The sequence below is a fragment of the Gracilinanus agilis genome, chromosome 1 (assembly GCF_016433145.1).
Source record: "Gracilinanus agilis isolate LMUSP501 chromosome 1, AgileGrace, whole genome shotgun sequence".
Classification (NCBI taxonomy): Eukaryota; Metazoa; Chordata; class Mammalia; order Didelphimorphia; family Didelphidae; genus Gracilinanus; species Gracilinanus agilis.
This window is the reverse complement of record NC_058130.1, coordinates 378,950,025-378,977,114: the sequence shown is the minus strand read 5'-3', so window position 1 is coordinate 378,977,114 and position 27,090 is coordinate 378,950,025. Positions and strand designations below refer to the sequence as shown.

At 35.3% G+C, this 27,090-nt stretch overlaps 1 protein-coding gene across 1 annotated transcript in view; it reads right to left on the bottom strand.

Moving 5' to 3' along the window:
- The window catches only part of FYB1 (FYN binding protein 1), a 135,451-nt gene that overhangs the window by 31,413 nt on the left and 76,948 nt on the right, over window positions 1-27,090 (bottom strand). Inside the window, exons 3-11 of the mRNA XM_044664227.1 lie at window positions 25,963-26,012; window positions 24,770-24,789; window positions 24,169-24,203; window positions 22,530-22,650; window positions 20,032-20,191; window positions 18,652-18,796; window positions 5,370-5,392; window positions 4,496-4,556; window positions 982-1,119 (exon numbers count right to left, since the gene is read on the bottom strand). Of these exons, the coding sequence (XP_044520162.1) occupies window positions 982-1,119; window positions 4,496-4,556; window positions 5,370-5,392; window positions 18,652-18,796; window positions 20,032-20,191; window positions 22,530-22,650; window positions 24,169-24,203; window positions 24,770-24,789; window positions 25,963-26,012 (753 nt within the window). The remainder of the gene's footprint in view (window positions 1-981; window positions 1,120-4,495; window positions 4,557-5,369; window positions 5,393-18,651; window positions 18,797-20,031; window positions 20,192-22,529; window positions 22,651-24,168; window positions 24,204-24,769; window positions 24,790-25,962; window positions 26,013-27,090) is intronic.

The window sequence follows — 27,090 nt, the reverse complement described above, 5'->3', positions numbered from 1 at the left end:
ACTCATTTCCTGGTGACATGTGATGAACTGTTTTGGAAGACCGAATAGGTTTTTGAGATGTATATAGTAAATCTATTTTGAGACTTCTGAAGCAAAAGTTATCCTTTTTCCTTTTAAACCATTACCTTCTGTATTGGTTATAAGGCAGAAGATCAGAAAGGGCTAGGCAATGGGAGTAAAATGGTTTTCCCAGGGTTACACAGCAAGGAAGTGTCTAAGGTGAGATTTGAACCTAGTCTCTGGTCTCTAGGCCTGGCTCTCAATCCACTGAGCCAACTAGCTGCCCCCAGTAAAGGCTATCCTTACAAGGGAACATTGTTTATCATCTTTAAATTTAGATAGAAGGCTTTTCCACCTGTGGTTTTATGGGAAAAGGGAAAGAAAGACTCTCACTTCTTTGGTTCTTGTTAAGATAAAGCCTTATTTCTTTTATCTAAAGTACAGTGCTGAAGAAATAGATAATTTAAAAAGTAATAGAAACTGAAATTCTAAATGTCTTTAAATGTGATATCCTTCATTTTAGCATGTGATTCACTGCTTAGTAGTCAATAAAAAAAGGTCTGGATTGAATTATTTATTTCATACATAACTAGCAAGTTAATGACTAAAAGAGAAAGTGTTCTGGAGCTATCAGTCTAAAAGCAATCAGTCCATTACTTAAGTAAGGAAATACAGCCTCTTGATGTTGTACCTGAGCTGTGCACACAATATAACAGGGAGCTGTTTTCATGTATACTCTTACTGTGTGTGGGGAAAGCAAAATATGTTTTATAAAAAATATGGTCTCTTAGGTAGTGAACTTATGAGTGAAAGGAAAAAAGGGAAGAAAATGGTGATGATTAATTACAGAGAACATGTTAGGAAATTTTTTTTCAAAAACATGAATTTGCTTATGTGGTTACTTGGTTATGAAAACATTAGTAGCATTGGATTAATATTAGTGTCATTATTGTACACGGCATTTGGTTGACTGCCTCTTACGCTACGTCTTCGTTACTGTCTGACTCAGTGTCTTTAGATTTCTTTCGTATACTTTTCTTTTTGTCATCTTTTCCCTTTAACATCTTCAAAATCCCCCAGGTCCATGGATTACTCTTCTCTTCGACCTGTAGCGTGGAGCTTTGGAGCATGCATGCATTGATCAGAATGCAATCATTGAACTGTAAAGATGTTTGAGTTGACATTCAGATGCCTTCATCATTCATACTTTATTGATTAGGGGTCAAAATTCAGACAGCAAACAATCCATAATATCTTTGGATTTATGTAATAGTTCCTTTGATTATAAACATTCTAAAATCCTTAGGCAGGGTTATAATTTCCTTCAGACATTCATGTGACTCATGCACTCCTTAAAAGAACCAATGCCTATAATTGTGACATTTAAAATTAAAAGGACATTAGATTGAACGCATGGGTCGGGGCGGACATGATTGAGGGTGTGGACTCAAAACTACCACACCAATGCAACCACCAACAATTGGGAAATTGGTCTTGATCAAGGACACATGACATAACCAGTGGAAAAGTGCGTCGGCCATGGGTGGGGGGAGTGCGGGGGGTGAAGGGGAAAATAGGAGCATGAAACATGTAATCATGTTAAAAATGATTATTAATAAATGCTAAAAAAAAAAAAAAAGGACATTAGAGATGATTTAGTCTAGATACTTCCTAGCTATGTGGCCCTGAACAAGTTACCTAATCCTGTTTGCCTCAGTTTCTTCATTGATAAAATGAGCTAGAAAAGGAAATGGCAAAACACTCCAGTTCCTCTGTGGAGAAAGTCCCAAATGGCATCACAGAGTCAGATGTTACTGAAATGAACAAACGACCACAAAACTCTCTTATTTTACAGGTGGAGAAACTGACTCTTACAGAAGAACTTGGTCGAGAACAAAAAAAGTAGCCAGAAAAAAAAGTAGTAAGTAACAGATTCAGGATTCAAACCTGGATCTTCAGATTCTGAATACAATGCGTTTTCTATCTTATCATATTATCTTAAAGATGAAAGAAAAAAAATAAAAAGAGAGCTGTGCATGCTTTTGGAATATCATTGTTTTGATACCTGGAACAAGAGAATTAAAACCAGCCAATGTTAGGCTTGCTAAAAATATGCATTTGCTTTTACTGCGATTTTGAGATTAGTTGAAAAAAATTCCTTACTTATGGCTCAATTATATCCAGGCCCAAAACCTATAGATACTCTAGTACTTTTACAAAAGAAAAAAAAAGAGAGAGAAAGAGAGACCTTGAAGGTCCTCTTAGAGATAAATCCTTGAAATGGAGTTACTTTGATGAGTTTGCTTGAGAATTGCTCCCAGCTGTGTTGGTCATTCTGTCTATTCACTGAGTTTTCTTCCAGTTTTCAAAATATGAAATTAAGTCAATGTTAAGTTTTAAATGTGCCCATTTTGGTTTGCTCTATGATATAAAGTCAATACTAAGAGATTATAATTTACTTCATTTCTCTGGGCCACAGTTGCTTCAAATGTGAAATGAGGGGTGAAATGGATGATTCCAAGATCCCTTCTAGCTCTGAATCCTTGAATACTCAATTTAAAACATTTACAAAAGGGTATTTCAACCCAGGAAAAGTAAAGTGCAATTGGCTTCCCCATCTGCAGGGGATTTATTTCAAGACCTAACGAATGGCTGAAACTGGAGATAAATGAACACCTGCTGACTCCCATATATAGGTGGTCTCTCTCCGCTCTTGCCCCTTGGCTCCACAATCCATGGCTTCCTATCCCCTGCCCCAAAAAATAGCCTTGAAAAAAAAAAAGCAAAAGTGGAAGCGGAAGAGACTGGAGCAGGCTGCTTTCACTGGCAGACTTCCCACACTTTGGTTGACTAGATAACTGAAACTGTGGAAAGCAAAACTACAGATAAGAGGACCTTACTACTTTTGTTACATGTTATCTACATCATAAACATCAGGAAGTTTTTAAACTACTTTCTTCCTATTTTACTGTGATATTTGTAATACTATTGTGACTTTTAAATGTTTCATGAGAAATAAGAAGTTAGTGATCCAGTTATTTGGAAAAAATGACTATCTTCCATTTATCATTCTTAGCTTATGTCTCTGCTAGGCTGTTTGCTATCTCTGAAATTGAATTCCTTCCCTTTATCCTCCATTCTCAACTAATCTTTGGCTACTGAGGTCTCCTTCTTTAAAACCCCTTCAAAGAAGCTTTCCTTGATGGAGCCATCATTTGCTCCCTGATGGTGAAAGTGATCTTATGACGGAAAGAGGTTCATGGATCTAGATGGAGCTGGAAGGTATCTCAGAAGCCACCAAATTCAACCTCCTTATTTTTACAAATGAGGAAACTGAGGGACAGGGATGTTAAATGACTTAACCAAGGTCACACAAGTTGCAAGAATCTAGGTCCTTTAAACCTAGAACTAGTGCTCTTTCCACTGTACCGCACTTCCTTTTTCAAATTCTTTATAGTAATTTATCTAATAATATAGTTATTTACATACAAATCTTTCCCTACTTCTCCCCCTTTATACAGCGAGGTCTTTAAGAACATAGTCTTCCATGTTCTTTAGGAGTCAGTAGTTCTCAAAGTATTGCCCAGGAACTTCTTTTTCAGGGAGGTTCTCCAGATCAAAATTATTTTCATAATACTTTCAATTGCAGTAAATAAATATGACAGTTAATAGATAATGCATTTAACTGATATCGATAGATTTTTTTGTTCAGGTATTTTTTTAGTTATATCTAACTCTTTGTGACATATATATTGTCTCTCTCTCTACATATATATGTATATATATATATGCTTATATGTATATATATATATATGCAGAGATACTGAAATAGTTTGCTATTTCCTTTTCCAGTTCATTTAAAGAAGAGAAACTGAGGCAGAGTTAAATGACCTGCCCAAGGCCATACAGTTAGTAAGTGTTTGAAGCCAGATTTGTTTTTAGGAAGCTAAATCTTCCTTGGCACTCTGTCCATTACACCACTTAGCTGCCTTATTGATAAAATCCAGATAAAGAAAAGCTCTTTGGAAGAGGTCCTCAATAATTTTTAGGAGTGTAAAAGGGTTCTGAGACCAAAAAGGTTAAGTTTTACTATTCTAGATTATAATTATCTTTCTACTCCCAGTTGACTAGGTTTATTTTTTTGTACATATTAGGTACAAAATAAATTGTCATTGAATTAAATGCATATAATAGTACTTATCACTCTTCTTTATCCTTCTATTCTTTCACTTCAGTGATCTTTCTGAACTCCTTCAAATAGAAAAGGAAATTCTAGTAGAATGAAGTATAGTATAATTACAGTATCTGATTTACTCCTACTGATGAGTGTAAAAATGTCATTTTTTGTTCAGTTAATATATTTAAATGATTATTCCTTGATTATATAATGTCTACTCTTTTGTCTCTTTTTTACTAATGGAATATCAAGAATAACTATTTTAAAAACATTACAATTTTCAGTGAGAAATACAAACAGTAAATATGATATTCTTACCCATTATCATCATCTTCTTCAATACCATCATAAATTTCATCCCCTTGAGTTGGGAACATTCCTTGATTTTTATGGGAGAAAAAAATTTCTTATTAATTTTAAATTTTTATTTATATTATATTATGATTATGTTAGACCAGATAAGGCTAATCTCAAACCTGAAGGACCCGGCTCAAGTCCTGTTTCTGACATGTTCTCTGTGACTTTGTGCAGATCATTTAACCTGTCAGTGCTCTAGGAAGGTCTCTGGGATGATAAATTGTGGAGAAGATGACAGATTGGATTGGTAGAGGCACTTGCCTCGCTTGGGAGCTCCCTATGCCAATGAACTCACAGGTCTAGACCCTTTCCCCATAGCAAAACTTTTGCCAAAGCTTTGATAAGAAATAAACTTTAACTGTATGTGATGTTTATGTCCTTGTCTTAAATACCCCAGAGATTTTTACCATTTTAAATTGCTATTAAGTCTCAGATAAGGAGTACGTGTAAATTTAAGTACAACTTAACTAGTTTGAAAGTAACATTAGCTCATATTTACATAGTACTTCATGTGTCATACCAATGTCACTTCACTATAGCCGTATTAGAAAGATAGTTTCTTTATTATTATCCTCATTTTTTGAGAAAACATACTCTAAGGGGTTAAGTGATTTGTGGAAGATCCCAGAATTATGAACCTAATTCCAATGGTTCCTGTTTTAAAAAAAAACAAAAAACCCTTATCTTCCATCTTGGAATCAATACTGTGTATTGGTTCCAAGACAAGAGTGGTAAGGGCCAGGCAATGGGATTAAGTGCTTGCCAGGGTGGTTTAAGTATAGGTGGCATGCTACCCAAAAAAAAAAAAAAGGACCATTAAAAATATTCATCTTACCTCCACTTCCACTTTGACTATGACTGGAAAAAGAAAAAAAAGAAGATAATCTGCGTTAGTTGGTAAAATGTTTTTTGTTGTTTTTTTTTTTTATTGTTAGTCAGTTGTTTTCAGTCATGTCCTAGTCATGTTGCTTGGACACCAAATTGGGAGAAGTCTTCTTCCTCACATTGGTAAATCAATAGCAATGAAGTGAATCAAATACAAATCCCCAAAGGTTTAAGTTCAGGATGTGGCATTCAATGAAATAGTATTCCATTTACTTCTGATTTTATCAGGCAATTTTTAAAATGTAATTTGTCCTAGCAAAAGAGTATTTAAAAATCACCTGAAGCTGTTATTTTTTCTAGCAGTCAAATAGAATTTCAATTTTTGAATTCAAAATGGAATTTTCTGGCTAACATGACACAATAAAAGTTAAGCTTTTAAGTAATGCAAGAATTGTAGAAAACAAATTGAGAATCAGGGCAAATCAAGTTAATTTAACACATTCAACTAAAATAGGCTGCCTCTTTTAAAATATTTTCCTAAGAGTTCATGTAAAATTAGGAAAAGGTGAAAGCTCTTCATGCAAAATTAATGTGATTAAAATTAAGGTAACTGGGGGAAAAGTCTTTGCTATGGCTGTGGAATTTTTATTTTATTTTTTCCACATTATTTTTTTAGAATATTGGAAAAAAGTCTTTATGGCAATTTTTTCTGACAAAGTTCTCATTTCCAAGATGTGTACATATGTGCATTTCAAATGTATAAGAAACAGAGCCATTGCCTAGGTGATAAATGGTCAAAGTATATGAACAGTCATTTGCAGAGGAAGAAACCCAATTTATTCCCAGAAATTAAAAAAAAAGCACTTCAAATCACTAATAATTAGGAATATGTAAATTAAAACAACTACAAGCTGCTACCTCACAACCATAAGATTGGAGGAAAATGTCAGTGTTTGGAGGGGCTTTGATGAAATTAGGCCCTCTAATACTGTTGGTAGAGCCACAAAGTGGTGTAGCCATTCTGGAAAGCAATTTATAACTATATATCATAAGTCACTAAACTTTGCCTATATATCCTTTGACTCAGTACTAACACTAGGCCTAGATCCCAAAGAAATAAAAAAAGATGTTTCATATATATGCATAAATCTAAAAGTATATTTTTATATATGTATACATATTTATGCATCATAGCAGCTCTTAACATGTCAAGGAATTTAAAACTAACCGAATGCAAATGGATATGAGTGGAAGATGCATCTCTTCCTTTCCTACTCACCTCAGTATCAGGAATGAGAAAGCATCACCATGTCCTCTACCCTAACTCAAAAACACAGGAATTTTCCCCTACAACCGTTTTCTAAGCCAGCCCTAAGTGTTAATCAGGAGAAATAAAGTGGGGAGGTGAAGGCAGGGAGAGGAGAGGAGGGGAAAATATAAAGAAAATCTCCATTGTTTGTTCCTATCCAGAAGATGGAGAAGGCAGCTCATCTGCAGCTCACAGTATACTTTGTCACGGCAGATTTGTTCTCTCTCCATTTCTGCATTTCACAAGTTTGAGAATTTAATATCTCCTCATGGACTGTGTGAAACAGTGCACGAGTCATCAATTTGCAACCACCAGGTGATCTGTTTTTTCAAGGGTTCACAAATGGCTGGATTTGACCCAGGGGCCATAGTTTGCCAACCCTTAACGTAGTTGATAGAGAACTGGTCCTAGAGCCAGCAAGACAAGTTCAAATTCAGCCTGTGACACATACTGGTTTTGTGACTCTGGGAAAGTCATTTAATCATTCTAGGTTAGTGGTTTCTAACTCAAATTAAAAGGGGTGTGTGTGTCCATATAACCAGTATATAAGATCTCTGCTAGCAGCATATCGACTTAGTTTTTAAATGTATTATCTTTGTTTTATTCTATTTATTTTGTTATGCATTTCCCAATTGTATTTTAATTTGGTTGTGGGTTATAATAATGCTTGATGTCCCTGCTCTAGATAATTTTGGTAAGTTGCAGAAGAAGTGCTGACCTGAATTGGCAAAAGATGTTTCTCACTGGGAATTTCCTTCTACCAATGAAATAATAGCTCTAGATCTATACCTAATCCTACATCCTGCAGTTCACAGGATAATTTGACGATAACCAAAACAGCTAGGTGGTACAGTATATATAGTGCTGGACCTGGAGTCAAGAAGACCTGAGTTCAAATTTGGCCTCAGACTCTTACTAGCTATATGACCCTGGGCAAGTCACTTATCCTGTTTGCCTTAGATTCATCATCTGTAAAATGAGCAAAAGGAAATAGCAAACCACTCCAGTATATTTGCCAAGAAAACCCCATATGAGATCTTGAAGAGTGGAAAAGGACTAACAACAACAATCTTTTTATTGTTAATAATTATCTGTACCTATGACAGAGAAATGCTCACTTAACTGCACACAATTCAAAGAGCCCTCTGCACCCCACTTCTGCATTCCTATCTGTATTATGTAGATTTGTCAATAGCCAAACAAAACAAAATCAAACCTGGCTTTTGTCCTATTCTCTAGCCAGAGCAAAATCTCATTGTTTCCCTATTCTGAAGGATGGAGTCTTACCCAGTATTAACCACTCATCAGTGGCAAAGTTAGTTAATTGGCACCTTGATCTCCGAACACTTTGTTTTGCTGAAGAAAAAAGTGGTTTTCTTTTCTTTTTTACAACTTTCAGAAATTCCTCAGTATTTAATGAGTGCTCATGTGTGCTTGACCTAAGTAATGCCTTCCACTTTAGAGCAATATTCTTTTCTCATGGATTTGCTATTTATATGCTATGAATTCTTGTCACATAATTAACTTTTATATAAATCCTATTAGTCCTGACTTGGACTGGCTTTTTAAAAGACAAAAATAAAAAATATGTGGACTTTAAAAATGAATTGCATATACAAAAACACACTAATTATGTACTTGGTTGTGAAACATTTATATCAAGAAATTTTTGAAATTTGTTATACGGTGACTTGTTTTTTCTAAAAAAACTGAAATTAGTAGAGAAACTCAATTGTCAAACACCATGATATTGGATCAATGTGTTTCTTTGTTGAAAGAGTCAATAATGGGTTTGAAAAAATTGGTGCACATGTCAAATGATCTTACATGTAGGATGATTCATCAACATAATAAACTAGGGAGAAGGTATATATGAGGTGATAATTCACTAGAGAAGATAAAACTGCCAAGGAACAGTTTGACAAATTTAATGAAAGATAAAGAGCTTGAGGAGTGAAGTCTTACTAGGAGCCTGGGGACCACATGATGATCTTTTTGTTTTGTTTTTTCATTATAGCAATCTGTGAAATTGAAAAATACAAAATTATCCTTTTGATCTACTTCAGCTTCTAGAGTAAAGGAGGGAGAGTGTTAAGAAGGGTATCAGAACATGCTAAGAATCACAAAGACTCTACACAGACTAATTTAAATGCTGGCATCTTTCCTGTGAGATTTAAAGCTTTACCACATTAACTTAAAGGTTCTAAGCTTTTTTATAGGTTGGTATTAGAGCTATAACTAGAGTGTGACAATCAGGGTTTTTTCTTAGAGCTTTAAGACTTGTCAGTATCCAGAGACATGCTTTTTGGTCCTCTAGCTCATGGCCTTCGTGTCTCAAAATCCTTTGCCGTCTCCAATCACCCAGCCCTTAGGTGCCATCATTGAGAGTGATTTCTATTAATTGGCTTTCTTTACTATGACCCCAACCTGATCTTTCTCCTCTTCTAAGCATGACTATTCAGAGTGCAATATACCCCTTTATGCCTTAACTACACTTATTTAATGTTAAATATTAAAATTAATAAATATTCCATGAGCACCAGAATTCCTAGTTATGGTTCTGGTTTTATATTTTTAAACAATTTTATACTTTTAAGTAATTTAAATAATGATTCAAAATTATAGAGAGGAAATAACAGGTTTTTCCCAAACTGTTGTTAATATTCTCCCTCCAGAAATTATTTATTTTGTATTAGTATTCTGTATAGATGCATTATCCCTTAGTAGACTATAAGAGCCTTAAGGGCAGGAATAGTTTTTCATTATTGTCTTTGTATTGCCAACATCTAGGGCAGTGATTCCCAAAGTGGGCGCTACTGCCCCCTGGTGGGTGCTGCAGCGATCCAGGGGAACAGTGATGGCCACAGGTGCATTTATCTTTCCTATTGATTGCTATTAAAATTTTTTAAAAATTAATTTCCAGAGGGCTAAGTAATTTTTTTTCTGGAAAGGGGGCGGTAGGCCAAAAAAGTTTGGGAACCACTGATCTAGGGTAAGGAGTGCATTGAATATAATGCTCTTCAGCCCTTTCCTGTGTCTTTATGACCTTATTTGGAGTTTTCTTGGCAAAGATACTGGAAGGGATTGCCATTTTTTTCTCTAGTTCATTTTACAGATGAGGAACTGAGGCAAACAAGGTTAAGTGACTTGCCTAGAATCACATAGCAAGTAAATGTCTGAGATTAGATCTGGACTTGCCAAGATCAGTCTTCCTGACTAGGTACAGCACTCTATCCACTGTACCATCTAGCTGCCTCTGAAATATAATAGACACTTAGGAAATGTTTGTTTAATTTAATTGATTGGGTTCCTTTTTATTGAGGAGATCTCCCAGGAAGAAAAATAAACCCTAGAGTACTATATAAATGCTAGTTATCATTGTTGTCATTATTGTTATCATCTTGAAGAAAAGGGAAACAGTGAGAGGAAGGAGGGAAAAGCAAAGGGGGAAGATGAACAGGGAGGACAAATAAAGGAGCAAGAAAAATTCATGTAATATTAGAGAAAGAGCAGTTGATTTGGAGTGAGGAAGCATTGGGTTCAATCTTGCCTTTGATAGATCCCAACAGCTAGACACTTAACTTCTCAGTGATCTCTAGGCAGTTTTCTAAGAGTCTAAATCATAGATGAATCACCAATGAGCATTGGTGATGGGAATATCCACACCCATGAAATCTCAGATCTAGACTAAAATATTAAAAACATAATTTGTACTATCTGCCTTATAAACTAACATGAAGAGCATGATTTCATGATTTTTAAACAGTAAAGAGCTAAATAAATGTATATTATTATATGACACTTTACTGTTCACAAAGCCTTTTCTTCACAAATTGCCCAAAGTAAATAATGCAATTATCATTACTTCCATTTTTCAGAAGAAAAGATTGAGGCTCATTGAAACTAAATAACTGTCCTAAGGTCACACTGACAATCAGGTCCAAGAGAAAGAGAAGATGGAGAGGAATGCTGGATTAGAGAGAATGGAAGAAGGAGGAGAAAAGGAAGAAGCGCTATCAAGTGAAATGGCTAGGGACTTCCCTTCTTCCCCTGCAGTTAAGTTGGCTTGTGCCCTAGGGTCCAAAGCTTCTAGCTTCCATTTCAAGAGGAGAGTGGAGAGAGAAGAGGGTAGCCTTAGTCAAGGGATGGAAGGTCAGTCAGCACCTTCCTAGTAGACAGCTCTGCAGCTGGTGCTAAAACTTCCTCTTTATTCCTCTACTTACCCTGGCAACTAGTGCTCTTGATGGCTACAAAAAATAAAGAAGACTTTTGAAAATGGCCATGGTAATTCTACAGGAGAATTGTTTCTAGAGAAAATGTTAACAGAGGTATACCAGTACTGTGTTTTTTGTCAGATTCCCCAAGTAGCTTTTTTTTTAAAAATTGACTATAATGTTCATACTTTGAGTTTCACAGCATTGCCAAAATGTGTAAAAAAATGGAGAACTGCACAAACACGAAGTGTATGGACAAAACTCCTCTTGTTAGGGATAGGGAAGTGCTTTTTTTTGTTTTTGAACATTTTTCCCCAATTGCATTTAAAAATAATTTTTAACATTCTAAATTTTTTTTGAGTTCCTAATTCTCTCACTCTTCTTTCCCACACTCTTCCATGAGGCAGTAAGCAATATAATATAAATTATACATGTGTGATCATGCAAAACATTTTGGAATCAGTTATGTTGTGAAAGAAAATACAGCTCAAACACATACATACACACACACATACACAAAGTTAAGGTGAAAAATAGTATGTTTGATATGCGTTCAGACTTCATCACTTCTTTCTCTGAAGTGGACAGCATTTTTCATCATGAGTAGAGGGAAGTACTTTAAAGGGTAGATGTGATAGCATTTCAGTCAGCCCTCCCAAATTCTTCCTCCAGCTACAGAAGAAGCAGGGGCCAGTACTCCAAAAGTCAGGACACTCCTAATCTGGTCACTTGCATCATTGGTTACATAAATTCACCTCAAGGTGTCAGTGAAGCAAAGTGCATAATGAAGAGCTGACATTTTGAATGGGCTGGCTGTTTAAAACACATGGGTCTGAGTAACCCACGAGAAGAAAAAAAAATTAATTTCTTCACTTTCCATTTAAAATTCCGAAGGGATGATAGATTTGAATTTTTATATCAAAAAATCCAAAGTAGCTTAAGAGTATGAAGTTGTTTGTTTTTTTTTCTTGAGTTTACCACCATCTTTCCAAACACCCAAGTTTGCCAGTTTCATGTCATCCTGGGCTCCTCATAATGTATTATCCTATAATCTTGCTGATTCTCCCTTCACAAGATCTATCATATCTAGGTCCCATTCTCTCCCTTCATATGGGTCATAATGGATAAAGTGCTGGGCCTTAAGACAGAAAGACTTGAGTTCAAATATGACCTCAGATACTTTCTACTTGAGACTTAACCTCTGTTTCAGTTTACTCACCTATAAAATAGGAAGCAACTGGGAGCTAAGATAACAGAGAAGGTACATGGATCCCTTTGGCATCTACCAACTTACCTTCCAAAAAAAATGAACTAATGCCTCAGAATGAATTCTGGAGCAGTATAATCCTCAAAAGGAGGGAATGAAATAATTTGTCAACCGAAACAACTTAGAAGACTGGCACAAGAGACTTAGTACACCAAGGCAGAGGTGAAGGGCAAAGCAGGGTGGCAAGGTAGGCACCACTGTGGCAAAGGCCCCTGGGTATAGCTGAAGCAACATCAAAGGCTTCTGGAGTTCTCAGTCACAGATGGTAAAGGGGGTTGGACAACTGCTCACAAAGAGTTTCTAGGGATCCCTTTATTAGCTCTGGGTGGAAGACTCTTGTTGCTCTGCCCATAGGCAGATTCAGGTAACAGTCCTGGAGTGTGATCTCAGAGTGAGAAGGAGCACCAGCATATCAGCTTTTGCAACCACAGGGGAGCAGGAGACCTAGACACAGTTCCAAGGCAGAAAAATGTGCTTATGGTTACTTATAGACAAAAGCACAGGTTGGGAGAATATTAAACACATCTCACCTTATATACCACCTTGGAAAAACTGAAAACAGAGAGATCTTCAGAGCTGGCTCTGAAGGGAGATGCACAAAGGGACCTGAAGCTTGTAATGGTGCTTCCTTCACCTCAGTTACAGAGCCCAATGTTAAGAGGTTTTTTAAATTAAAGGAAAAGGAAAACATAGAAAATTAGCAAGTAACAACAACAACAACAACAAAAAAGAAATGCAACATAGAAAGTTATTTTGTTGACTGGGAAGACCAAAACACAAACTCAGAAGAAGACAACAAAGTCAATACTGCTGCATTCCAAAGACTCGGAAAAAAATATGAATTTTTCTTAAGCCCCAAAGAACTAATAGAGGAGCTAAAAAGGATTTTAAAAAATCAAATAAGAAAGACAAGAAATATTGGGAAAAGAAATGAGAGTGAAACAGGAAAATCACAAAAAAAGAGCCAACAGCTTGGTAAAGAAGGCACAAAAAATACTGAAGAAGTTAATATCTTAAAGAACGGAACTGGACAATTGGTAAAAGAGGCATAAAAATCCAAAGAAGAGAACTTCCTAGAAAGCAGAATTGGCCAAATGGAAAAAGAGTTACATAAATTCACTAAGGGGAAAAAAAATCTTCACAAAGTAGAATTGATCAAGTGGAAAAGGAGGTACAAAAGCTCAATCAAGAAAATCATGCATTAAAAATTAGAATTGGGAAAGTGGAAGCTAATGATTCCATGAGACATCAAGAAACAGTCAAAGTCAAAAAATTGAAAAAGTAGAATAAAACAGTATCTCATGGGAAAAACAACTGACCTAGAAAATAAATTCAGGAGAAATAATCTAAGAATTACTGGGCTACCTGAAAGCCATGATTTTAAAAAAAAGAGCTTAGACATTATATTTTAAGAAATTACCAAGGATGCCCTTTGTTCTAGCCATACCACTACTGGGTTTATACCCCAAAAAGATAATAAGAAAAGACTTGTACAAAAATATTCATAGGCACACTCTTTGTGGTGGCAAAAAATTGGAAAATGAGGGAGTGTCCATCAACTGGGGAATGGCTGAATAAATTGTGGCATATGTTGATGATGGAATATTATTGTGATGAAAGGAATAAAGAAATGGAGAAATTCCATGTGAACTAGAACAACCTCCAGGAACTGACACAGAGCAAAAGGAGCAGAACCAGGAGAACATTGTACACAGAGACTAATACATTATGGCACAATAGAATGTAATGAACTTTTCTACCAGTAGCAATGCAATGACCAGGACAATCCAGAGGAACATATGAGAAAGAACACTATTTATATCCAGAGAAAAAATTGTGGAACCAGAAATGGATTAGAAAAATGTATGATCAATCATGTAGTGTGATAGGGATGTGATTAGGGTTTTGATGTTAAAAAATCACTCTACTGTAAATATGAGTAACATGGAAATAGGTTTTGAACAATGATACATGTATAATCCAGTGGAACTGCTTGTCTGCTTTGGGAGGGGAGAGGAGAAAGCAGGGAGGGAATCATGAATCATATAACCATGGGAAAATACTCTAAATAAAAACAAACAAATAAATAAATTCATTAAAAATTTTACCAAGGAAAACTACCCTGATATTCTAGAACCATAAGGCAAAATAGAAATAGAAAGAATCTATTGATCACCTCCCTTTTGAAAGAGATCCCAAAAGGATAACTCCCAGAAACATTATAGCTAAATTCTAGAACTCCCAAGTCAAAGAGAAAATATTGTAAGCAGTCAAAAAGAAATAATTCAAATATCATGGAGCCACGATCAAGATAACACAAGATTGAGCAGCTTCTATATCAAATAATTGGAGGTCCATGAATATGATATTCCAAAGGGCAAAGGAGTTAGGACTTCAACCAAGAATAACTTACCCAGTAAAACTGAACATAATCCTTCAGAGGAAAAATAGATTATTCAATGAACTAGAGGATTTTCAGACATTCTTGATGAAAAGACCAGAACTGAATGGAAAGTGTGACTCTCAAATACAAGACTCAAGAGAAATACTATAAAGTAAATAGGAAAGAGAAATTAAAAGACATTCAAATAAGGTTAAAATGTATACATTCCTTATATAAGGTGAGGATTCCTATAACTCCAAAGAATTTTATCATTATTAGGGCAGTTAGAAGGAGTGTACATAGAAAGAGGGCAAGGGTATGAGTTGAATATGATGGGATGATATAAAAAGAAATAAACTTAAGGCATTAGAAAGAGGAATGTGTTGGGAGGAAGGGAAAGGGAAAAATAGAATTGGGTAAATAGGCTCACATTAAAGAGCCATGAAAAAGCTTTTATAGTAGAGGGGAAGATGGAGGAGTTGGGGAGGGAAGCACATGAACATTATTCTCATCAGAATTGGTTCAATGAAGGAAAAACATACACAATTCCTTTTAACAATAGAAAGCTACCTTTTCCTAAAGGGAAGTAAGAGGGAAATGGGATAAGAGTATGGGGGAGAGCTAATAGAAAAGAGGGAAAATTGGGTTAAGTGGTGGTCAGAAACTAAACGGGGAAATAGGAAAGAGCAAAACTTTTTACAAGTCTCTGTAATAAAGGCCTTATTTATCAAATACATATCAAAATAAGTCAAATATGTAAGAATACGAGTCATCCCCAGTTGATAAATAGTTAACGGATATGAACTTGAAGTAATTAAAACACTCTAAAATTATGCAAAAAAATGCTAAAAAATTAATTAGAGGAATTCAAATCAAAACAACTCTGGGGTACCACCCCACACCTAGCAGATTGACTGTTAGGATAGAAAAGGAAAATGACGAAACTTGGAGAGGTTGTTGGAAAATTAGGACAATAATGCACTGTTGGGGAAGTTGTAAACTGATTCAATCATTCAAGAGAGCAATTTGGACTTATGCCCAAAGGGCTATAAAACCAGTCCATAACCTTTGACTCAGAAAAACTATTTCTAGGTTTGTATCCCAAAGAGATAAAAAATAAAAAGGGGAAGGATCTATATGTACAAAAATATTTAAAGCAGCTCTTTTTGTGGGGGCAAAGAATTGGAAAGTAAGGGAATATCCACCAATTGGGGAATTACTTATTTTTTTATTGCAATGGAATATTACCGTAATATAAGGAATGACAAGAAGGAGTCCAGAAAAACCTTGAAAGACTTACATGAACTGAAGAGGAGTGAAATAAGCAGAACTAGGAGTATACTGTACACAGTGACATGAATACTATACTATGAACACTGAATAACTTAGCTATTCTCAGCAACACAATGATTCAAAACTATCCCAAAGAACTCATAAAAAATGCCATCTGCTTACTGAGAAAGAACTGATGGATTCTGAATCTAGACCAAAGGAAACTTCTTTCACTTTCTTTCTGAAATTTTTTTAACTTAGAGTTTATTTCCACAAAAGGATTAATATAGAAAAATGTTTGCATGTGTAAAATCTATGAGAATCCCTACCATCTGGGGGTTGGTGGTGGGGTAGGTGGTGGGGAGGGAGGGAAGTAATTCAAGACTCAATATTCTTTGAAAAATGTTTGAAACTATTTTTACATGTAATTTTGGAAAAAAAATAAAATTCAAAAAGGGAAGCACTTACTTCCCAGGGTTGTCGTGAAGATTAAACGAGATAATATTTGTAATAGTCTCCCTGTAGTTAATCATTCCCTTTTCTAAATAATTTCCTCTGGCTACTGTTTCCACTATGACCTCCACTTGGCAAAATCTTAGAGTTAAATGCTGAGAGTCCCTCACTTGAGCCCAATGGAGAATCCCAGCCTGTCCTCAGTGATGCCTCCCAAGTTTTGAGTGACTGCACCACAGAAAGTTTGTGATAACTTCTATTTTCCCAACCTCAACCTCACTTCCTAGAAGCCATTGCTGGGGTAGGGATTACAAGGCACTTGGACATTATAAATAAATCAGTTTCCCAAATGTTCCAGATTTTGCTTCCTGAAGCTGAGCTTACCTTTGATTCGTCTTACCTCTTACCTTTCCCTTTCCATTCCTATCTGTGGTCATTTGGAGAAAGAAGGTCAAAGAGAGTGGGAACCAGTGTGTATATCTACCAAAAAGTTTGTACTGACTTATTAGTATTACAATAAAGGGGGGAAAAATCCAAGTAAGAAAAAAAAATAGGAAAAAGATTTGGTTCATGCCAATATGATGAATAGGCTGTCTGATAAAGCTGCTGCAGTGATATTCCTAAAGCACAGCCCTGTTTATGTCATTCTCCTGCAGAACTAACTCTAGTGTCTTCCTATTTTCTGTAGGATCACATACAAATTTCCTCTGTTTGGCACATAAAATCCTTCACAGCCTAGCTCCAAGTTATCTTTCCAGGAATATGATACATTATTCATTTTCCTTCCTGTTCTCTTTGAATGAATTAAATTGGCCTTTTTGTTGTTCTTTATCCATACCATTCTATTTCCCATCTCTGGACCTTTGCCCAGGCTAGTCCCAAGGCCAGGAATGCATCCCTCTTTCATCTCTGCCTTATGGGATCTCTGTATTCCTTCAAGACTTAGCTAAGCACTATCTCTTCCAGAAATAGAAAAACTTTTCTATTTTCCCTAACTGATGATACACTTCCCCCAATTAAAAAAAATGATTTGTATATATTCATATGCCTATGTACCATCTCCTCCTACAGAATGTAAGTTCCTTGAGGTCAGGGACTATATCACATATCTTTATATCCAGCTGGTCACAATGACCAGTACATAGTACACTTAATGAATGTTTACTGATTGATATGATGATAATAATAATAGTTCATACTTATGTAGCATTTTAAGACTTAGAAAATACTTTTTTACATACCTCTTTTAAGTAAATAGGGCAAATATTATGAACTATCTTTTACAGTTTGGGATACTGAAACTTGGAGAAGTTAATTAACTCACTTGTGGTTATAGGAAAATGGGTTTTCATGGATAATGGATTTAGGGTAGAAGTTGACCTTAGATGTTGTCTAGTTCAATCCTTTTACTTCGCAGAAGAGGAGACTAAGGTCCAAAGAAGGTAACATGATTTGCCGAAATAAACATACATAAACATAATAAACATAGTTTTGAACCCAAAGTACTGAGCCAGGATTAAAATGCAAGTACTCTGATTGTAAGGGAATACTTTTTCCACACAGCTATGGCACTTGAATTCCACTTCCAAAACCTCCATAGCATTTAGGCCAAATGCCATCATGACAAAAATAATGAAAAGATGAACCTTGGTACATCCAAATTATCTTTTTGGCCAAAGGTTCTTATATTTCAAATAAAAGTTGACACAAAGCAATGGCAGTATGACAAATGAACATGAAATTCATTAAAATGAGATTATAACCTTTTTTTTCAAGCTCTTGTGAGTTTTAATTTATTTGGAGGAAAAATATTAAAATATTTATAGCAGTTCTTTTTGTGGTGGCAAAGAACTGGAAACTGAAGGAATGTCCATCAGGGAATGATTGAACAAGTTGTGATATATGGTTGTGATGATATATTATTTTGCCATAAGAAATGACAAATAGGATGATCATAAAAAAACCTGTAATTATATGATGTGATACAAAGTGAAGTGAGCAGAACCAGAACGCTGTATACAGTAAGAACAATAATGTACAGTGATCAATTGTGAATGACTTAACTATTATCAGCAGTGCAAAGACCCCAGACAATTCTGAGACTTGTGATGAAAAAGACTATCCACCCCACAGAAGGAACTGTTGGAATGTGAATGCAGTTTGAAGCATACCGTTCTTCACTTTATTTCCTTCATGAGTTTTTTTTCTTCTATAAGTTATATCTCTCTTCTTTTACAACATGATGGATGTGGAAATATGTATTCCATGATAAAACATGAATAAACTATATTATATTACCTGCCATCTCAGAGAGAGGGAGGAGAGAACATGGATTGCAAAATATTTCATATTTCAAATATTGCAAAATAATTCATTATTTGCTTATGGACATACCTGCTAACACTGCCATGTTCAGCAACGTCATCATACAGCTCCTGATCATCTTCAATGAGTTTTGATGGAAGAGTGCTCATCGAATTTTTCTTTCTTTTTAAGGAATCATAGTCAATCTCCACTGCTGTTGTTTTAATGTAGCCATCTACAGATTGGGGGAAAAATGTTTGAGAAGCCACAATTTGGGAAATGAAATGCCTTCTGTACCAAATCACTTGTATCACTCCAACTTTTCTTTGTAATTCTCTTTTAAACATATCCTTTGCATTGCTCTCTCTTTTTTTTTTAACCCTTAACTTCTATGTATTGGCTCCTTGGTGGAAGAGTGGTAAGGGTGCAATGGGGGTCAAGTGACTTGCCCAGGGTACACAGCTGGGAAGTGCCTGAGGCCAGATTTGAACCTAGGACCTCGCGTCTCTAGGCCCAACTCTTAATCCACTGAGCCAACCAGCTGCCCCTGCATTGCTCTTTTTTTGATAATTCAAACTTTATCCTGCTGAAATTTGGTTAATTCCAAGATAACTTGCCTGTCCTATGAAATACTAGAAGTGCTACATTTTTATCTAGCATTATATTTTTTCTATTAAAAAATTAATAAGGATTTAATGGATGATGTAAAAACAATCAGGATCTACTAGTCCAACTCCTTTATTTTACATACAAGAAACCAGGTTGAGGGCAGTTAAATGGTTTGCTTAAGGTCACACAGGTAGTAAGTACCAGAAGCGGGTCTTCTTACCCCAGAACCAATGTTCTTCTCATTTGTAACGTGCTGCCTCGTGACCTAGTAAAGGCTTAGAGCCTAAGGAAGTTAGTGTCAAGTGGACAGGACAACAAAAAAAGTGTGGAGCAATGTATAGGGGAATGGCCCCCAAATCAGAAAGCCCTGGATTCAAATCTCACTTCTGGCACATTCTGGCAATATGACTCTGGTTGTCACTTAACCTTTTAACTCACTTGGCAAATTTCTAAGGCTCTAAGTTGTGAAAAAGATGCTTCTCTGAAAGGTTTGTGCAAGTCCTTCATTAGATGTTCCTTAAATGGATAAATCATAAGTTCAGTTTTCCTACTCTAACAAAGAGAGGACCCTGTTTATCCACAAAATATTCATAATGGCATTACTTTTAATACTTCAAAAATTTTTGGGAAAAAAAACCAACAAAAAACCCCACATGCCCCAAGATTGAGGAATGATTCAATAACTTGTGGTACATGACTAGAACTGGATATAAAATTGGAGCTCTAAAGAATGACTAATATGCAAAGTGCAAACAAAAATAGCTTACCCAATATGGTACAATGAGGGGGAAAAAAAGGAGAACCAAAATAGCAATAACATAAGCACAATATTTTGATGACAAAGAGAAACTTTAAACTCACATGTGCCTCTGGAAGTTCTGCCTAACCATTTTCCTTCAGGGTTGTCTGTGATACGAATTATTTCAATTTCCTCTCCTTGTTTGACACTCAGCTCGTTCTTCCCTCCTTTGACATCACAGCAAGCCTTAGCTTGATGGAGGACTTGAATAGGTCCTGTTAGCTTCGAGGAGCAAGAAATAGCATATTGTCTATACATTCTTTTAGATTGTTGAACTTTAAGGAATTCAAATTAATCTGAGGAAGAGGAATAAATCACTAAACTCTTTATTATTCTATCTACCATACCTGATGTTTGTATGAGGGTTATAACCCAAAGTCTTGTCTAATGGACATTTAGAGTACAGCAATAGGGTTTGGGACAGGAAGTAAATGCCCCAAAGAATAAGGACATATTTCTTAGTGGTTGAAAGAAACCTATTGGTTCTAAGGATTCTGCCTAGTAGTTCAGCAATCAATCAATAACAAAAAAAAGTGTATTTAAAAATCTAATGAGTATGTTGTAAGGAATGATGAACAGGATGATTTCAGAAAGAACTGGAAAGACCTTCATGAACTGAAACAGAATGAAATAAGCAGAACCAGGAGAACACTGTACATAGTAACAACAATATTGTGGAGCAATCAAGTACAAAAGATTTAGTTACTCTCAGCAATGCAATGATCCAGAACAATTTTGAGGGACATAGGACAAAAAATGCTATCACTTCCAGAGAATGCAGTTGAAAGAATAATTTTCATTTGGGTTTGTGTTTTGGGGTTTTGGTTTTATAATATTATTCACTTAAAAAAAGGAACAATATGGATAAAAAAGTAAATTTAATTTAAAAAATTTAATGAGCATCTATTCTACAGGATATCCCCAAAGTCCTACTTCAGTTTTAAGCTTTAATAACTAAAAACTGCACTAAGACTTTTGGGATACCCCATATATAAAGCATGGGAGGCTTCATGGGGATTTGTTTGACCTGCTTTCAGAAGGAAGCTTATGCTTCACTGAATGATCAGTCAATTACTTTTTTGCCTCCCTAGAGAATATTAGAGGAAAACCAGGCTATACAAAAAGGAATGGTTCTCTTGCTAAGGTTGACAACTGTTCAGAAAAGATAAGTCATCTCCAAGCTTGAAACACAGACATCTTTTGGTATCCTGAGAAGCTCAATGTCATTCTGCCAGCATTAGTTTGGCTGAGTAAAATTTCAAAATTATGCCTTTCCTAATTTCCTAATATGTCAATATCTGTGGTGAATTTTGTGGTAAAATGCAGATCTAGTTTTCAATTTGAATCATCATATCCTATTTTATTTGGTCAAATCAAGATTATGGGAGCAATACAGGATTCAGTTACTGGATATCAGAGCAGATCAGGAACATGGATAGAAGAGGTGAAAGTTAAAAGAACATAGAGAAGGGCAGAGGTTCAATAAAACATTAGGTCAGGAACATAGAAAGACAAATCATAGATTAAAGAGAATGGAGTGAGGACAATTATTAGAATCCATAGCATAGGAAGAGTGCTAAGTTCAGGAATCTGGGTAAAGAAAGTCAAGATACCATTATTCCTGAGATCATAGCTCTTGACCTAGAAGGAACCTTAGAGATCAATTTGTCCATAGTCTTCATTTCTCAAATGGGAAAACTGAGACTGATGAAGATGCAATGCCTTGTTCAAGGCCACAAAGGTAGAAAGTCACAGATTTGGGACTTGAGTTCAATACTCCAACTCCAGGGCTCTTAAAAATGATTTTGAGATATAGTTCAGTTGAGTTCTCCTACTTAATTCTTCTCAGAGCAAATATGGAGCTTAGGATGTGGATGAATTTGAGTTTCCATGTATGGGCATCTGCTAAAGACACAACAATGAGAGATTCTGACTTTCCTGTTTCACTCAGATTAAAAACCTGTTAAAAGCTCCTTCTGTAGAAGTTACCATGTTAAAGTTGCCTTTTAATCTCCTTAGATGGATTTGTGATCTTATCAATTGAGGAATTTCCTCCAGTAAAGTATCTCACAACCTATCTATGCCTTTATCTATTCAGGTTTCCTTAAATCTGAGCATGCTTACATGAGGAAGGGAGATATCACCAAGAATGATTATTGAGACCACTTTTTTCAGAATGTGATCATTATCAAAGCATGTGATTTTTCACTTAAGCTTATTTGGGGTTTTCTTTTGGGGTTTTGGTTTAAATTATTATTCTTTTAAAAAAATGAACAATATGGAAAAATGTTTTGCATGATGATACATGTATAACCCAGATTGAATTACTTGCCAGCTCCATGAGGGGAGAAGGAAGGAAAGCAGGGAGATCATTTGGAACCCATAACTTTAGAGAACCTATGTGGAAATTTGTTATTACCTGTAATTGGTAAAATAAAATATCTTTACCAAAAAATAGAATATTATCACCAGTCCATTTTATAGTACTTCTAAAGCACTTGAGGAGAAAGCCATAGGTAAAAAACTAATCTTTTTACCAAGCACCAAATAATGAACTTACTTTGAACTTTTTCTTGATCTCTTGTTCCTTTTTTTCTTTCTCTTTCTGTTCTTTCTTCTCTTGTTCTAGTCTTTTCTTCTCTTCTTTATCTTTCTTCTTCTCTCGTTCTTTTGTTGCTTCTCTGCAAATAAGAGATATTTTTGTATTGCATTCATGGGTACTGACTGACTAACCATCACTATCTAAAACTTTTCTACCCACAACTGAAGAGGTTATTTAAATCATGGTTCCTGGAAATTAATCCAAGTTGGAGTCAATTAACCACACACTTCATAGACTCTGCCAGTCTGGTGGTGGGACTTCTGGGGGATTTCTGGGGAAGAGAGGTACAGAGCTGAAGGCTCTCTCCTATAGTGTTCTTTCCTTAAAATAGAATCATATATAAGCTCACAGATCTAGAGCTGGAAGGGACTTCAGGGGTCAGCTTGTCTGATCCTATCACTTTTACCAATGAGGAAACTAAATTCTAGTGAAGGCAAGTGACTTACCCCATATCACACTGATATAAAATGGGAAGGATTGGAGCCCAGTTCCTCTGACTCAGAACCAGGGCTCTTTCTACCATGCTGGTTGAGAGCTACTTGGCCAATAGACTGAGGCTACTTTAGGAACTGTCCCTTCTCCTCTTTCTCATGACAGATAGATGACTGAAAGCTATGTGGACCAGGTTTTCTAGCTTGTCCAGAAATCTTGTGTCAGGCTTTGATAGACTAAACATACAGGACACATACATTTAAAATAACTTAATAAGTCTTGATTGATCACACATGTTAAAACCAGTGGAAATGCGCGTTGGATATGGGGGGGGGGGAGGGTGAAGGGGGGTGAAGGGGAAAGTAAAAACAAGAATCATGTAACCATGGAAAATTTTTCTAAAAAAATAAAATATTATTAAAACAACATCAAAAATAAAATAAAATAACAAGAGAAAATACCACTTTAATTCAATTACTTTTCAAGAAACATTTCTCATTGCCCTATAATTTCATTTGGGAGTCAATAAAGTTTGCTTTCTAAAGCACAACAAGTTGGTGCCTTGATTTTTTATAGTATAAAGGTAAAACTGAAAACCTGCAGTCCTCATGTGGCTAACAAAACTCTAGAGTGAGCCAGAATCAGATTAAAATGTATTTGGGAAATGTTTTATAAAATAAATAAAATGCAATCAAAGAATAATTTTAATTTGTGGATTTCTAAGTCAGGATGTGGCCCCTAGGGATGTTTCTTTCTGACATCAAATCTTTAAGGTATTTCTCATAGCATCTCTCCAAGATAAACCATTCACCAATGAGAAAAACTGGATACAAATAGATTGAGATATGTTCCTATAGAGTGAATGACAAAAAATACTGACTTTTTGATTCTTGAGTCTATGATTTATCTACCAGTCCACATGTCTTCTCATTTACCTCATGCACATTTTTTTATGTACCCTTCTTAGAGAAGCATTGCTTTCCCTGGTAGTTAGGAATTCCTGATGTGATTATTATGACCCTCATGACTCCAGTCCATGTTGAGTTGAAGGTCATTTGAACAAGATGATTTTGGATTTCTAGCATAGTTACTCCATGTTCCCTAACACAGATGTTCCATTAATCTTTTTTAAAAAGAATCATATATAGAAAAATATAGCTCTCACATGTCTTCATATGTTTCTCCATCACTTTCTTGATCCTATAAGAAAAAAATGGCTAGTGGTAAGTTTTTACTGATTTCATGAGAAGGAAAACCAGATGTTATATGAGTTAAAAACATTGTGATTCACACAAGGAGCATAAGAATGAAAGCCATGCTGAAAATACTTTTTTCATGAGCTAGAATAGAAATAGCAAACACCAGAAGAATCTTGCCTCTCCCTCTTCTAATCTCTGCAATATGTGGCTAAGAGAACATAAAGGTTGGGGGTCTAAATCTTCGAGATTCTTTGGAAGAGAAATAAAAATGGAAAATACTTGATCGCTTATTCATTGGTCTCCCATATTTAGATAGTAGCAACTTGAGAAGATAACCAATTTATTTCAAAATTCTAATGATTAAACATTTTTCTAACTATGATTGTATTTAATCAGAAAAAATTAAAAGCATATAAATAAAACAGTGAATGAATCATTTATTTAAAAAAAAGAATAGCTCCTCTAATGAGGAAGGGGAGGATGAGAGGGAGTTAACTAGATATTTTAATGAAAGAAAAAAAAACAAATTAATAAATTTAAAATTTAAAAATGAACAAATGAACTAACCTCATCTGGATTTCCAAGATCTAGAAACGAACAAGAAATTAACAAAATTTTAATTTTTGGTTTTGAGTAAACTGTCACTTTTTTCACTAGCAGTTGTAATTTTGGTATTATTCAAGCTTTTTTCTAAAGAAATTAGGTATTTTCCCTGCAAAAGATTGAATGAGAAAATAGAAATACATGAAAGGCTATGTGCTACAGAACTTTATTTTATGATTTCATGAACATTTGAGTGGACATAAAGCCACTTATAGGGACCTCCATGAAAGAACCCAACAAGTAAAAAGATCCCATAATTTCTCCTTTAAAAGGTAGGTAAATTCAACATTTTGTGAGCTAATGTGGAGCACACATGTTGGAACATATTTATTCTATTTAATTAAAATGATAACCTGGGTCCATATGTTTATCAATCTTAAAAGTTCTGTGTGAATATCACATGTATAATATAGATATACCCATGTGTTTATATAGAAACATCCAAATGTGTCTCTATATAAAAGACTTTTTTTTCTTTCTATACCTTACATCCATCTCTCTATAAACCTACTTTTATGAATCAAAAGTAACAAGAGATCGACAACATTTTCTGATTTGCCAGATGATTGATTAGGCAGAGCCCCAGGTTAATATAACATATTAAAAATTGAAAGGATGGCCATCAGATGGGGAATGGCTGAACAAATTGTAGTATATGATAATAGTGCAATACTATTCCATAATAAATGACAAACAAGATGGTCATAGAAAACCTGGAAAGACTTATATGAAGTGATACAAAGCAAAGCAAGTAGAACCAGACAACATTGTACACAGTAACAAGAGTATTGCATTTTGATTAACTGTGAATGAATGACTTAACTATTATCACAAGGAATGGTTCCAGGACAACTCCAAGGGACTCATGAAGAAAAAGAATATCAGTCACCATAGAAGGAACAGACTGAGTCTGAATGCAGACTGAAACATACCATTTTTACTTTATTTTTTCTATTAATTTTCTCAAGTGTAAGCAATTTGTGTCTTGTTCCACATGACAAATAGGGAAATATGTATTTTCTGAAAATACATGTATAATTTATGTCAAATTATTTGCCTTCTTAGGGAAGATAAACGGGTAAGAGAGAGGGGAAAAAAGAATGAGACATACATTTGCATATATACATAATAAATAGTGACTCAAAAATATATTTTACCAGTGGATGGCATATCAACATCATCATAATTTTCTTCATTTGTTGGAGTCCTGAAAACAAGAAAGAGGAAAAAAATGAAAATAGAATAGCTTCTCACTATTGAAATGCATGTATATATGTATGACATTTGTAGGTATGCAAAACTGGAGGCTACTAGCATTGATTTCCCAACTATAGGACTTAAAGTGGAAGTCATCAATTTGTATAACACATAATGGCCACTTCAATGGATTCATGATTTCATTAGTATCTTTCCTATGTTCACCAGTCTAGATCCAAATCTTCTTTATACTGCCTAATGGACAGTTTGAGCTGCATGTTCGGTGGGCATTTCAAATGCAAAGTGAACAAAGTAGAACTTAGAACCTCCTAAACTCATCCTTTTTCCTGATTTCCCTATTTTTTTCCCCTAAGGACACCATCATCCTAACATGACATTCTGGTCATCAACCTCAGAGTTATCTTTGACTCTTCCCTCTACTTCAACCATTATCTCTAATCATTTACCAGATCTTATAAATTCCAACCTCTATAATTCTCCCCTCTTTTATTCACTCATATCAAAACCACCCTACCTCAGGTTCTCAGTATTTCTCACCTAGAATATTGCAATAGCCATATTGCATGCAATTATTGTCTTTGCATGCTTTTTAATCCATCCTTGTTCCTAAATTCTTACCATATCATTCTTTTGTTCAAGAAACTACAGTGGTTCCTTGTTATCTCTTGAATTAAATACAAATTTCTCTAGTTGGCATTTGAAGCCCTTCCCTACTGGGCTCCAACATATTTTTCTATGCTCATTACACATTACTTCCAGGTTCTTATCTTCATGCCTTTGCTTAGGCCGTTTTCCATGCCTGGAACATACTCCCTCCTCACCTCTGCCCTTAGAAGCTCTGTTTTTCTTTAGATATCATCTCAAGTGCCAACTCCTACCTGATGGCTTTCCCAGGCGCAATTCTCCACCATACTTCTTAGCATTTCTACCCTCTCAAAACTGCCTTGTATTCATTTTGTATGCGTGAATATAAATCAATCTCTCTCTCTCTCTCTCTCTCTCTCTCTCTCTCTCTCTCTCTCTCTCTCTCTCTGTCTGTCTCTCTGTCTGTCTCTCTGTCTGTCTCT